The following is a 13,862-nucleotide window of genomic DNA, read 5'->3' as shown; positions in this document are numbered from 1 at the left end:
TTTCAGAGACATTAAGTTCATAGCCTTAACCATAGAGACTGACATAGCTTCAACCATAAAATCATTAAGTAAGTATCTTATTTTAGTTAGTTGATCACAAGTTTGAGCATCATAATTTTTGCATAGATGCTTTAAATGCAAAGGAAAATTACCATTTTAATGTGGTCTTGTCGACAACACTCTCTAACACGAATTTTTGAAAACTTTACTTTGCAGCAATTTTATTAATTATAATTAGATTTTACAAACTCTTGATGACGTTTTTATGTTGCAAAGTTTATTCCCATAGTTATGTTTAAAAATAATAGAAAAAACTGAATACAATAAAAAGTATAATGAGAAAATATGAGCAAATGAACGCGTATTTTCCCAGAATTCTGATAATGAAGAATTCTAATAATGAAAGCAATGATTTGATTGCATTGGATGGAGAATCAGCTATACAAAATTTGAATAAATTTTTCATTAATGTGAAGTAGCTTTTTGGTTTTAAAATTAGCATCTGTAAGCTAGATTTTGAAGATGAATCTAATAACGACAGTGACACCGATGGCGATGAGGATGTTGTGGGCGCGAGACGAAACAGAAATCTGAAGTAATTACAAACCTACCAAAAAAAAGTTCATTCAATTGTTCATTTGCATATAATATAAGCACTAGTTTATCTTCAACAGTTTAAGAGGTTTAGCGATTACTTGATAATTTTTGTCAAATTGCTAAAATCTTTTACAGGCAGTGTTCTATCTGTGACTTTCTAGACATAAAAAAATCAGTAACACTTAAGGTGGTTCATACTCCCTATTTTTGTCAAAAATCAAAAAATATGTTTTTTGGGGCTTTTTTCCATGTAAACCATTACAATAAAGTAAAGTATACAGCTATTCACGAAAGTTTAAACAATTGCAGAATTTTTATCAAACATGTTTGGTTTTTGTTAAATAAAAAAAACTGTAAAGTGATATCGAATTAATTTTTTTTAATTATTAAAGAAAAAGTAATTAGCTTTAGAATGAATATGAACATATTATAAAAATTTTAATATTTAGTTAGCACTAAATTTTAAATGAATTGCAACATTCAAACAAAAAATGAAAAAAAAAAGCAAAATTAATATTTTAATTGTCCTCCTTTGTTTTTATAGCAAAGATAAACTCGTTTATGCATTGATTCAACTAATTTCATGCACATCACGCAAGGTACCTTCAGCCAGTACTCATTCGAAAGTCGCTTCAAATGCTGAGTTGATTGAATTTTATGTTATGTCAGTTGATTGTCGATCCAAGACCAAATATTTTCAATTGGGTTGAGATCTGGTGATCTAGGGCACCAGGGCATCACATTGAACTTTTTTTTCAAAAAATATTCTTTGATTGAGTGAACTGTGTGAGCTGAAGCCCCGTCTTGTTGAAAGATGAATTGCTTGCTTCTGCCATACAAGTGTCTGATTGATGGAACTAAACACGTTTCCAATATGTTCTTGTAGGTGTATTAATTAATTCGGCATTTGTACAGTTCACAGAAGCCTATACCTTCGTGAGAAAAACATCCCCAGATGCCAACCGAACCTCCACCGCCTTGTTAATGGTGTTGCAAAAACCTGTCTGAATTTTTCTCAGTTGCAAATCTTTTGACAAATCTTTCGAAATTCTTCTCTTGCGGTTTATGACTTGAAAATTAGCTTCATCACTCCAAATAACTTTTGCCCACTGTTCTACAGACCAATCCAGCCTTTCTTTGGACCACACTCGTCGTTTACGTTTATCCGTGATTGAAAGAATAGGTTTTCCAGCAGCTATGTACGTTCCATTACCTTTGTTCAACAATGTTCTTCTTATGAGCTCTCTGCTAACTTTTGGATTTTTTTTTGACTCGTTGAAGATTTGTGCTAGTTTTTTGTAGCTGAGTCTGGGGTTTTCTCTGCTCATTCTGAATATACCACTTTTGTCTCGGTTGCTGAATTTGGATGGTCTCCCAGTACGCTGCATGTTGGAGTCGTCCTTCGTAAGTTCACAGGTTTTGATGGTTTTTCGAACACAATATTCAGAAACGTGAAGTATTTTGCCCATTTGAACGTTTGTGTGATTTTTTGTCCTCGCTATACCAATAGCTTGTCACTTGATCTCACTAGAAACTGATTTTCGACCCATTTGCACGCAGTTGAAATTAATTTGAAATTTATAATATTTCAAGTTGATTTTTAATGAATTAAAAGATGAATTTTTTGATTGTAAACTACTCGTTTTAACTTTATTAAAAAATAAAAAATTTTCTCACCGGATTTATCTTAATTAGCAAATAATTGATTCTAAATAAAATTGTTTAAACTTTTGTGACACTTCTTAATTTGTATACCTTTTAATGAAATTTCTGAGTAAACAGTGATGAGTTAACAACTTCAAACTGCTCATTTATTATGTTAGTGCAAAAGAGAACGATGTAGTGCTTTTTATATTTTATATTAGTGCTTTGATAATAGAATATCTTTAATAAAAAATCTTTTTTAAATATTTTATGAAAATAAAAAAATAATCCCGAACTATTGGACAAGCATTGTTTTATACACTCGTTATAAGCTGAACAAGCGTTGTTTATCATGCCTAGAACGTTTGAAAATACTGTTAACGGGCGCGTTTTACGAGCGAAACGCAATCGCGCTCGCTTCATCACAAGCCCTGATATATATATATATTGCTGTTGTATGATTTAGTATTAAAAATACTAAACTCTTGATTGTTGTAGAGTACTCAATATTTAAGAAAATATATATTTTTTCAAAAACAGAGCGTTTTATAATTATAATTAAATTTTAGTAAAAACAACTTTTAATGGAACTTAAAGTTTCATGCCTATCGGCAATCATCAGCCATGAAGTACCTTCATGAAGTACCGGGTACTTCATGGCTGAAGTACCTTCATGGCATGAAGTGTACTTGAAGGCTGAAGTGTACTTGAAGCCATGAAGGTACTTCATGGCTGAAGTACCTTCATGGTACTTCATGGCATGAAGTACCTTCATGAAGTACCGGGTACTTCATGGCTGATGTTTGCCGATAGGCATGAAACTTTAAGTTCCATTAAAAGTTGTTTTTCTAAAATTTAATTATAATTATATATATATATATATGTAACTTTATTTTTGCATGGTCTCTTGTGTTCAGAAGCTTTAAAAATGTTGGTTGATTAATAATCTGCTATAAGGAAAAAGTTTCTGATATTTAATGACTTGGAACTTATTATTTTTAGGCCCGGAGTCCTGGAGTCTTTGCCGCCATTATACCTAAGGATTCCGGGTTCAAAAATTGGTTGTTCTTCTTACCTATAAATCATGATTTTTTCCCCATTAGTAGCCCATAAACTTTTTTATATTTTTAAAGCTACTGGATACCAAAAACTAGAAAGAAGTATTCTTTTTGTGACTTTCAAATCCGGAGTCCTTTTTGGGACTCTTCATCCATGATATATAGATATAAAATAAGAGTATTATATACATATAAGTTATGAATATTGTATAAATACAAATTATGAATATTAGATACATAAAAATATAAAGGCAATAAGAGCAAAATAAACTATAAAAAAACCTTATGATATCTTTGTACAGGATCAAGTTGATATAATTTTTAAAACCATGCAAATTAGTCTGTGTTGTGATTGTTGAAGAAGATTGATTTTTAAACTTTAAAATGTTATTTTGTTAACAAATCTTCAATGTCTGACTCAAAGCATTAAAAAATTACATGCCTTTTTTAGAAAATTTTAAATTAGCACTTTTAAATTTTTCTGAGAAATGACAAATTTTATTTGTATTCGAATGCACATTTTTGCATGTGATGTGATATTGAGTTAGATATTATTGAACAGTATGCTGTTGCAAAGTTTCATATGCTGACATCAATAGAGCAAGGTATTTCAAAAGAGTGATCCAGTAGCTTAAAAACATCCATCTTTTTCCTTAAAAAACAAGAAAATAAATTTATAAATAACTTTTAAAAATTTAAACTTTATAACAATCACAGAATATTTGAAATCACTTTAAAGGGCACAATTTAGTTTCCCCAGAAAGAAGGAAAATAAAAGACTTAATTATCTTATTATTTGAAGTATTTTTTTTAAAATTCTGCATACTACATTTTGTTTGATTGTGCAATAACAAAATTTTGATTGCAACAAAGTTATAGTTGCTGTAATTATCATAATTATAACTAACTTTTAGGACAGGTCTAAAAAACTAATTAATAATTTGAAAACTAGGTAAAATAATCATGAATTTCTAGAAAAAAAGCAAAAATAAAAGAGAATTTCTTTGGTATAGGAGTTGATTTGATTAGTGATTGTCCATAAATTATGCAATGCTGAATTTTACTAATAAACAAAACAAAAGAGATCTAAAGTTTTATTGTCTTTTAATTTTATTATAAGCTTCATTATCTTTTGAAGGAACAAAAGAAAATAATATTGGAGTTTGATTAAAAGTTTTCGTCAGACATTACTTAAATATGCATAAAAAGAATACAAGAGAAAAAGTTAAATTTTTTTATTAATTCTTTATATTTATGAAGATAACAAAAACTTTGTTATCTTCATAAATATAAAGATAATCTAAACTTTGTTGATAGAGTTTTTTAACACAACCATCTCTAGATTAGATTTTGTCCTGAGTAAAACAAGAAATTTTAGGAGTGAGTGATAATCTAAACTTTACTCTTTATGAGTAAAATCTTTTAATATTGTAAAACAAAAAGAATAAACTAAATAGTCATATACTTAAGATATAAAAATTATTACTTTATGTCAACTTAAAAGTGACCTAAACCACTCTGATTCTAACCATTATATTAATAATAATGTAGTTCACTATTAATTATATTATTATAAGCTGGTTAAAGTTGTAATATATTAGGTGAAATTTTAAGTAGAAGTTGACTTACATCACTTAGATTGTAGCTATCTAGAATCAGAGTGGTTTAAATAAACTTTAACTCAATTATTGAGTAGAAATTGATATACATCACTTTGATTCTAACTAGGTCATACCCTTTAGGTATATCCCATATTATTGAGTAGAAATTGATATACATCACTTTAATTCTAGCTAGCTCATACCCTTTAGGTATATCACATTGTTTTAATTTGTAACTATTTAATACACAAAATAAAATTATTCAAGTTGCAAAACCGAACACAGAGTTGCAATAGTGAACAAAAAAGTTGCAATAACAAACAGGAGATGCTTTACCGAACAAGCGCGTTACGATACAGAACATTTTAGTTGCATTACCGCACATCCATATGATGAGCATCATCATCATGGTCATCATTTTAATTTTTTTTAATATATATTTATAATTTTCAGATATGAATAAAAATCTCTCAATGCCTAATGACGTGGTTTCTCCTAATTTACATTATTCAAATTATAATCCTGGAGCTATTGGTGATCTTGTTGAAGTCTACATTTCTCACATCATTGATCCATCTTCATTTTGGTTTCAATGTGTACCATTAATAGACCAACTAAGTTCTTTAATGAATGATATGAAGTAAATCATTTTTTTACTTTTAATAGTATAGTTTTGTATACCTGTATTGTTCTATATATGTGTATTTTATTTTTACATTTTTTAATAGATAATGTTTGTAGTAAAGATTATTTATTATACTATTGTTGTATAATATTCTATTTTACTGTGTGAGTGTAAAATTATATGCATTCTGAATTTATTACCTTGTTTTATAAAAATTCTATCAATATAAACTGGTAATTTTAATATTAACTGTGGTAAAAGGTAAGAGGTGTGTGATGGTATAAGCTAGTTCTACATCACTTTGACATCATTAATGACATAATGTCAGATTTAATGAATAAGTTTATAATAAACTTCCCTCCAACATGTACCTGTAGTATGTACTATATTCAAGTCATTTTATAAGTTGGAAATGTTTTTTTGCTAAGTGTTAAAGAATTAGTATAACACCATTGTTAATAGAAAAATATCTTTAAAATATTTGCTTTGTAATGTTACCATTAATCAAAGTTATTCTTAATTATATTAAATTCAATATTTTAATATAAAGTTTTATTTTAACTTGAGCTACTCTACTGTTGAAAGATAGCTTTGATTTTTAAAGCTTTTATGATTTAAAGTTTACTCAACTGACCAATAGCCATATTGGTCAGTTGAGTAAATTTTAAATCATAAAAGTTTAATAAATTAAAGCTATCTTTTAACACTAAACAATCTAAATTAAAATTTTTGTACTAAAACAAATGGAAAAATGTATATAATAAAAAGTTGACTTTCCTTCAGCAGGGATTGGTACAAAAACCTTTTGGCAACAAAATGTTCTGACTTCTGCCTCCCAATTGGCAACCTAAGTTTTCTTTGGAAGAAAAGTGTTTTGGAGGCTGACCCCTGTAAAGAAGCAGAAGCCATTGGTGGCCACTTACAGAAGAAATTTTAGAGGAAAAGTAATTTAGATGCTACCTTCAGTGCCTCTCAACTTTTTGCCTCAGGTTGCCGGAAGTTATAAAAAATATTTTAACATTTGTTTTTTCAACAAGCAGTTTGAATATTAATTAGGTGCAAATATTAAAAATTTGGCATCAAGGTTGCGTTGTATTATTTGATGCCAAAGTTTTGACTATTTAAAGGAGCTTATAATTTTTTCAGAGTGCTTTTTTTTTCTAATTAATCAATTTTATATTTAAAACAAAAATCAAAAATAAAAATACAAAAGTTATAAATAAGGTGTGGAAATAAAATTTCACTTAAATAAAATTTCACCATGCCTTAAGCGAAAAAATCATTTTGACAAAAAAAGTTTATAATAAATAATTAAATTATAAGTTTTTGATCAAAGTTTGATATATATTTTTTTGTTATCTCACTGCAAATGAAGTATTTGATATATCATGAGTATTTTGATTTATACTCCATTTGCAAAACGTGTTATATTTACAACTACATACAATTATATGTGTATAATAATGATTTTAAACTAATTTATGATTAATAGTACAACAACTTTAGTGACTGTAGATTATCATTTTAACGACTGTAGCATTATCATTTTTAATTAATCTATAGTTATCTATAATTGTTGTTTATTGAAAAGTTAACTTATTGTTGTTATTTTTCAAAGTTTGAATAAATCAGTTTATCCTTACATCAACTGACATAGCCATAGTTGCAGTGTAGTGTACTTACATCGGCTGATATAAATAGGGATAGACAGTGTAGTATACATACATTGACTAAGGGTTTAGGTTTGGGTAGGCATTCTATTAATTAACAGAAAAGTATTTCAAAATATATTTAAATAAGGTTTATTTATGGGGTTTATAAATTTATTTATTTTACATTAAAAAAAATTTATCAACTTAAATTTAACTTATATAAAAAAAATATTAAATTAACTTTAATATTAAATTATTTTAAATTAACTACACAACTAAGTTTAACAATCTAAAAAAATTTATAAAACTCTTGTTGTTGTTACTGACACATGTATAAAACTCTTGTTGTTGTTACTGACACATTTATAAAACTCTTGTTGTTGTTACTGACACATTTATAAAACTCTTGTTGTTGTTACTGACACATTTATAAAACTCTTGTTGTTGTTACTGACACAATTAGAAAACTCTTGTTGTTACTGACACATTTATAAAAGTCTTTGAATATGTTGCAAAAGAGCTGCTTGTGTTGGAAGCAAATCTTCTATGGATTTTCTTTTTTTAATAAACAAATTTATCACAAATAATGTTGTGGTTGGATATGAATCACAGAAAAGCACTATTGTCTAATGGTTATAAATCAAATCATTGTATAATAACTGTTTTTTTTTGCGTAAATATATTTTGAAATTCAAGTGTTTTTCAAATTTCTTCATAAAAATTAAAAATGTCAATAATCAAGTGTCTAATAAATTTTATTAATTTTTTTTTATCTTGTGAAGTAGACAAATAAAGTGGTGCTGCTTTGGACATACATAAGAATTGTGAAACTTTCTAATAATTTGATAACCTCTTCTGAAATAGATTTTTTATTTTTTTTTTATTTTTTATTTTCTTATTTCGTCATTGAAAAAAAAGAATACAATGCCGTTTTATATAAATAAAATTTACATGACCGGGGCTAAAAGAAGACAAAATTTGCCTTATCACTACGCCCCGAAAATAGATGCTGGTGAATTTAAGAGAATCAGAAAGGTAGATGTAATTTTTCCAAACTTTTACCACTATTCCAATTAATTAAAGTATTTCAAGCAGATTTTTTTCTTTACTATTAAAGGCAGAAACAGTTTCCCAATCAAAATATTTTTGAAATACTGGTAGCAATCTGGGTTTTTGTAGACTGAGAAAATACGCAATCAAATGTGTTGGTATGTATCTCAAGCTTGAAAAGACGCCAAGAGCAACCCATAGTTCATTAAAATGTAATTGATAAACAATAGATATTTCTGGCTCTGTTTTATTAAAATAAATAAATTAATAATTGCTGATATATATAAAAATGGTTGCCTGATGTATGAATAAATAACATTAACATGTTTGTGTTATAATGTGAAATATTAGTATATGTATAACATTTTAATAGATATAAATTAAATATTACAATTAATTACATAATCTCTAAAGTGTTAAACTATCCATTATTTCTCCTGTGTCAGCGCAACAGCTTTTATATTCATTTACACAACATTTACTTGCCTCCTACCATTGAAAACTTTGTGTAGGTTGTATTTTTATTTCCACAAAGTTTTATTCTTATACCAAATAAGAAGCAAAACCTGTAAATTTTTATACAGTATGTCTTTACTATAATGTGTGTAAGAAATAAACATTATCAGCAAATACATTGATGTAATAGTCAACTTACACCTAAATAAAATACCTAGTTATGGTACATACTTTACTGATGCAAGTCGGAAGCTGTCACTTGCAAAATGTACTAAGTTGCTGAATATTCAACTGCTGAATAAAAGTTATCAAGGTATCTCTAATAATAACTGCTTTAATCTATAAATGTGTAAAAAATCATAAGAATATTTTCTTTGAATATGATCTATTTTATCTCCTTTTCAAATACTTTTAAATTTGCATAGCATATAAAAATGTAGCAATAGAGAAATAATATTTATCATCATCTAAATACAACCTCAGTTTGTAAAATAAAAAGACTTACTGTATTGTTTTTTTTTTTTTTTTTTTTTTTTACTTTAGTGCATTTTATGAAGATGAAGTTGCTTTTAAAGATTTTTTTTTTACTTTAGTGCATTTTATGAAGATGAGATTGCTTCTAAAGATTATGATTTTACTTTAAGTTATTTAAAAGCAGATACAGTAAATTTTTTTTCTCTTTTTTACATTTCTTCAAATTTTTTATTATTTACTATTCAATATTTTTTTATTTTATAATAATAATAATTACAATAAGTCCTTCCTATGATCAATAAAAGTTTAACTCATTTGCTCAGTTTTTAGACCCCTCTAAATGGGTTTTAAGATCAAATTTTCACCTCAAAAATTCATATTACAACATGTTTAATGCCCTTAATTGAAAATAAAGATGTTTAAGTAAAATCTAAGCAATAATTTAGCAAATTACAAATTATTAGAACATGTGAATTAAAATTTTTTTTTTTACCAGATTCATAAATAAAAATTTCAACGTTGTTATTTTTTAAAAATGGTATGAAATATTATTTTTATAAACAAACTTAACATAAATTTATAACAATATGAAATTGAATAACTTTTAATACACTAAACATTGTCACAGAAACATGATAAAAAATTTTTGTATTTAGAATTGACTGAAAACTTTTATCTGTGGCTTGAAATAGAAAGCATCAAACACCACTTTTATTGCTCACCCGGGCATACAGCAAAAATATCAGAATAACCAGATATTCGGTCCTGTCTTCAATATAATTTGAAAATTTAGATATTGGATCTGAAAAATGTGGACCTGCTAATTGATCTGTTTTTTTTTTTTTATTAATTCGGATCTGGTTCGGATCAAGAATTATTATAAAATTGGATATCCAGACCTAATATGGTTTTTTATACTTGGTAAAAATACAAGAATTTTATAAGTAACTGAACAGAATGTAAAGGCGTGGTACAGTGGCTTTAGTTTTGACTCATAATCAAGAGATTCGAGGTTCATCACTGGCTCAAGCCCAAGCGACATCGGTAAAGAGCATCATCATAAAATGTTCATAATTATAACAGAATTAAATGTAATAACGAAGAATAAACTTTGAAGTTTAAAAATAAATACTTTTAGCTGTCAGTAAATATCTAGATATTAATTTTATTTAAATATTTATTTTTATCTTAAATATAGAATATCAGATTATAAAACTGTTGTTCACGCTAATGTATTTTTAAAACACATGTGGCTTTGAAAACAGCCCCTAAGTCATTTAAACAGGATATTGACGCAAAAGGCAAGAAGTAAATGCTGAAAATAAATGGAAATTTTTAAAACCTTGATGCCAAATAAACTTATGAAATTAAGTTAGTTAAGTAAATTGACCTCTTCAGATTAAAAATATATTTTTTTAATAACTTTAGAATATTGTTTATATACATTTTCAATTAATTTGATATTTAATAATTTAGTACATAATATCTAAGTACTAAATAAAAGTTCAAAACTTTTGAATGCATTTAAAATGTGTTCAAAGTGTTCATTTCATCTTTGTTAAGAGAAGCGAACTATTTACTTTTATTAAAACGTCATTGTAGACTTTTAAATGTATTGCTTGAACTATTTATATACTTTTATTCTTTCAATAACTGTTTTTATGAAGTGCATTTTTTGCAAATTGAATAAGTTTCTGGTTAGAAAAAAAATGAAATGCAAAAATGAAAAAAAGTGTTTTTTTACACGCACGTGGCTAGACGTATAGATGTTTTTGTTGTTTAATTTGTTTTAGATTCAGATAGATCTGGTTTCCAATCCGATTTGAATGGATACTCAAATAATTGCATAGCTGTTAAAATTGGATCAGATAAAAAGTAGAATTTTAACTCTAAAAATCTAAAAATCCGGTATCAGATTTGGATTTTAACAAATTAGAGTGGATATCGGGTTTTGCTCAAGCATCTTAGCACATGCATATAAAGTCTTGATTCAACTTTAATTATCTCTCAGCACATAAACATACAACCATTTACAACATTTAATTTTTGTATGTTTTTGTGTTATTATCAAGTGTTTCATCACATAGAGCAAGTACAACATTTTGTTTTAAGAGAAACCATATATGATTTTTAAGAGAAACCATATATGATTTTTAAGAGAAACCATATATGATTTTTAAGAGAAACCATATATGATTTTTAAGAGAAACCATATATGATTTTTAAAATTTTTTGCAGCAGTAGAAACAGTTTTGTGAATATAAAGAAGTATTAATGAAAAAGGTTCCTATAGTTAGAAGGAACGTATTAAAGTCATTCCTAAACATTTTAAAACAGTTAAAATTATTACATTTATACAGCCAAATAAGCTGAATTTATTTAGTTGCTTGTTGAAAAATAAAATAGCATTTGATATTCTGAGTTTTTATGTCAAAATTTTGTGCACTAGTCAAAAACTATATCTAGACAAAATAATGCAAAGCAAAATAAAAGATATAATTCACAAAAAAAATTTTCAAAGTTTTAAAAGTGCTGGAACTAAAAGGAACTAAGAACAGTCTTTAAGGATATTTTTGAAGAAAACGTTACAAGATGATGATGTTATATTTATCTTTGATGTAACTTTATTTCCTTTACTTGTTTTGTAAAGTGGGCATTTAACAAATATAATAATAATATCATATATGATTCAGTTTTGATATAATTTCTATAATAGAACAATTTTTTTTGTATTTATGGCATGGTCCTGATCCATTGTGTTATGTTACTAAGATAGCATGTTACTATTATATTCTAAAGTTAGTGTATTATTTGTATAGTTTCTTCTCAAAGTAAAATTAAAATTTAAAAAATTCAAGAGTTATGTTATAATGCTACACTTGATTTATTTACAAATATGGTGTTAGCACAAATTAACCACACTCTGAACAGAGTCCTTCATTACTCTGCTGATTATTCATTCCTAATGATGGTTATGACCTTTGCAATTTATCTGAGGATGGTCTTGAAGCAAACAACAAAGATATTTGGAACTATTTGAATATTTCTATTTTTTTTCTAGATAAGAAATCTTATCTAGAACCGCTTACAGATATGGTTAGTCATATTTTAGAGATATCTCTTAGAGAACTTGGCCTGATTCTGTTGTCTCAAACTGAGTTATTCCTCTAACGTTTTGCCTAAAGATTGTAATTCAACCAAGAAGCAGATTTTGTAAATGTATATTTTCTAAGCCAAAAAGATATTTTTGACAGTTTGAAAACCAGTGTGATTAGTTATGAATTTATAATATACATTTTTTATTGTTTTTGTTTTTTATCTTAAAATATTTATTGCTATAACAAACCTTTTAAAACCTTAATAATTTCATCATATCAACATTTTTTTAAATCGAAATTTAACAGAATACATGTTTTTGAGTATTAAAATTTATCAATAAACATCTTTCCAAAAAGTCTTCATCAAGTTTCTTAAGACTTCTCAATCATTAGTTATGATTCAATGATTAATCATTGGTCAATTTATTTAGGAAAATAGCTTGTGGAGTCTTTTTAAATTTAGTGTCCATGATATCACACTTGTTTAATTTTGGCAGTTTTCCACAATACTATTTTCTTGTTTGCATCAATTTTGGTACAAATAAAAGTTTTATAAAGATAAAATATCTAGTATTTAAGATAACAAAGTTACAAATTAAACAACATAAGCTATGGTTATTAAACAGTTAATTAATATCATTAAACAGTTAATTATTATCATTGATTTGGAGACTTTAATCAAGGATAAAATTTTTGTTTAGAGTTTTTATTAAACATGAGTATTTTATTTTAGTCATGGTTGTTTGCAAGTTTTATTATATTGTGGAAAACATTATTATATTAAGCATTGTGGAAAAAAGTTTCAAAAACAAAGAAATTAAATAAATTTAAATAGAAAAAAAAAAAAAAAAAAAATTAATAACTTAAATAATTTGTGTGCTTTTTTGTTTTTGTTTTCCTATTATTTTCAGCAACAATATTAGATAAGGGATGTATAGGGACAATATATTGTCCCTATATGTTTATGTAATGTTATATTGTCCCTATACTTATACATAATGCATGCGTATATTTTTATGTATAACCTTTTTTATTATTTAACTATACTTATTTATTCATTAGTATGCGCCAGTTTAGCTTATACAGATAAGGCGTATAAAAATAATATAATAAAGGTTGCAAACGGCCATGACCAAGTTGTTTAAAATAGAACACTCATGTGTTGACATACAAGACAAAAAATTGCACATGTGTCCTGGGAAGGCTTGGTTCATAAAAACTGCACATTGTTTAGTTGACTTATTATAAAAGTTCATTTAAACTAGCATAAAATTTTTATAATTCATTTGTTAACTGTGCCTTTCTTGGTTGATTTGTTTTTCAGTTTTAATCGTTAGATTTTATTAGTTAATTAGATTTTAGAGTTAATTTTTTACTAATCAATTGAAGTAATTTTTTACTAATCAGTTGAAGTAATTTTTTTACTAATAAACAAATTAGTAAATAATATATAAATATTTTTTTAACTTTTTACTGATTCGTTTATTTAATTTTAAAAGTTCGTTAAAGTTTTTTATTTAAAACTGCAACATCTTTTTGCTGTCTGAGGGTCTCATTTATTCAACTTTACAACCACAATACATTTAGTATAAAGAAAAATCAAGCTT

General features: G+C 26.4%; 1 protein-coding gene across 1 annotated transcript in view; it reads left to right on the top strand.

The window, feature by feature from the left end:
- Positions 1-13,862, top strand: part of LOC100204243 (tudor domain-containing protein 5) — a 54,401-nt gene that overhangs the window by 26,360 nt on the left and 14,179 nt on the right. Inside the window, exons 6-7 of the mRNA XM_065790813.1 lie at positions 5,354-5,540; positions 9,277-9,346. Of these exons, the coding sequence (XP_065646885.1) occupies positions 5,354-5,540; positions 9,277-9,346 (257 nt within the window). The remainder of the gene's footprint in view (positions 1-5,353; positions 5,541-9,276; positions 9,347-13,862) is intronic.

The sequence above is a fragment of the Hydra vulgaris genome, chromosome 02 (assembly GCF_038396675.1).
Source record: "Hydra vulgaris chromosome 02, alternate assembly HydraT2T_AEP".
In the NCBI taxonomy this organism is placed as follows: domain Eukaryota; kingdom Metazoa; phylum Cnidaria; class Hydrozoa; order Anthoathecata; family Hydridae; genus Hydra; species Hydra vulgaris.
Note: the sequence above shows the minus strand (reverse complement) of the source record. Positions and strands in the feature narration are given on the sequence as shown.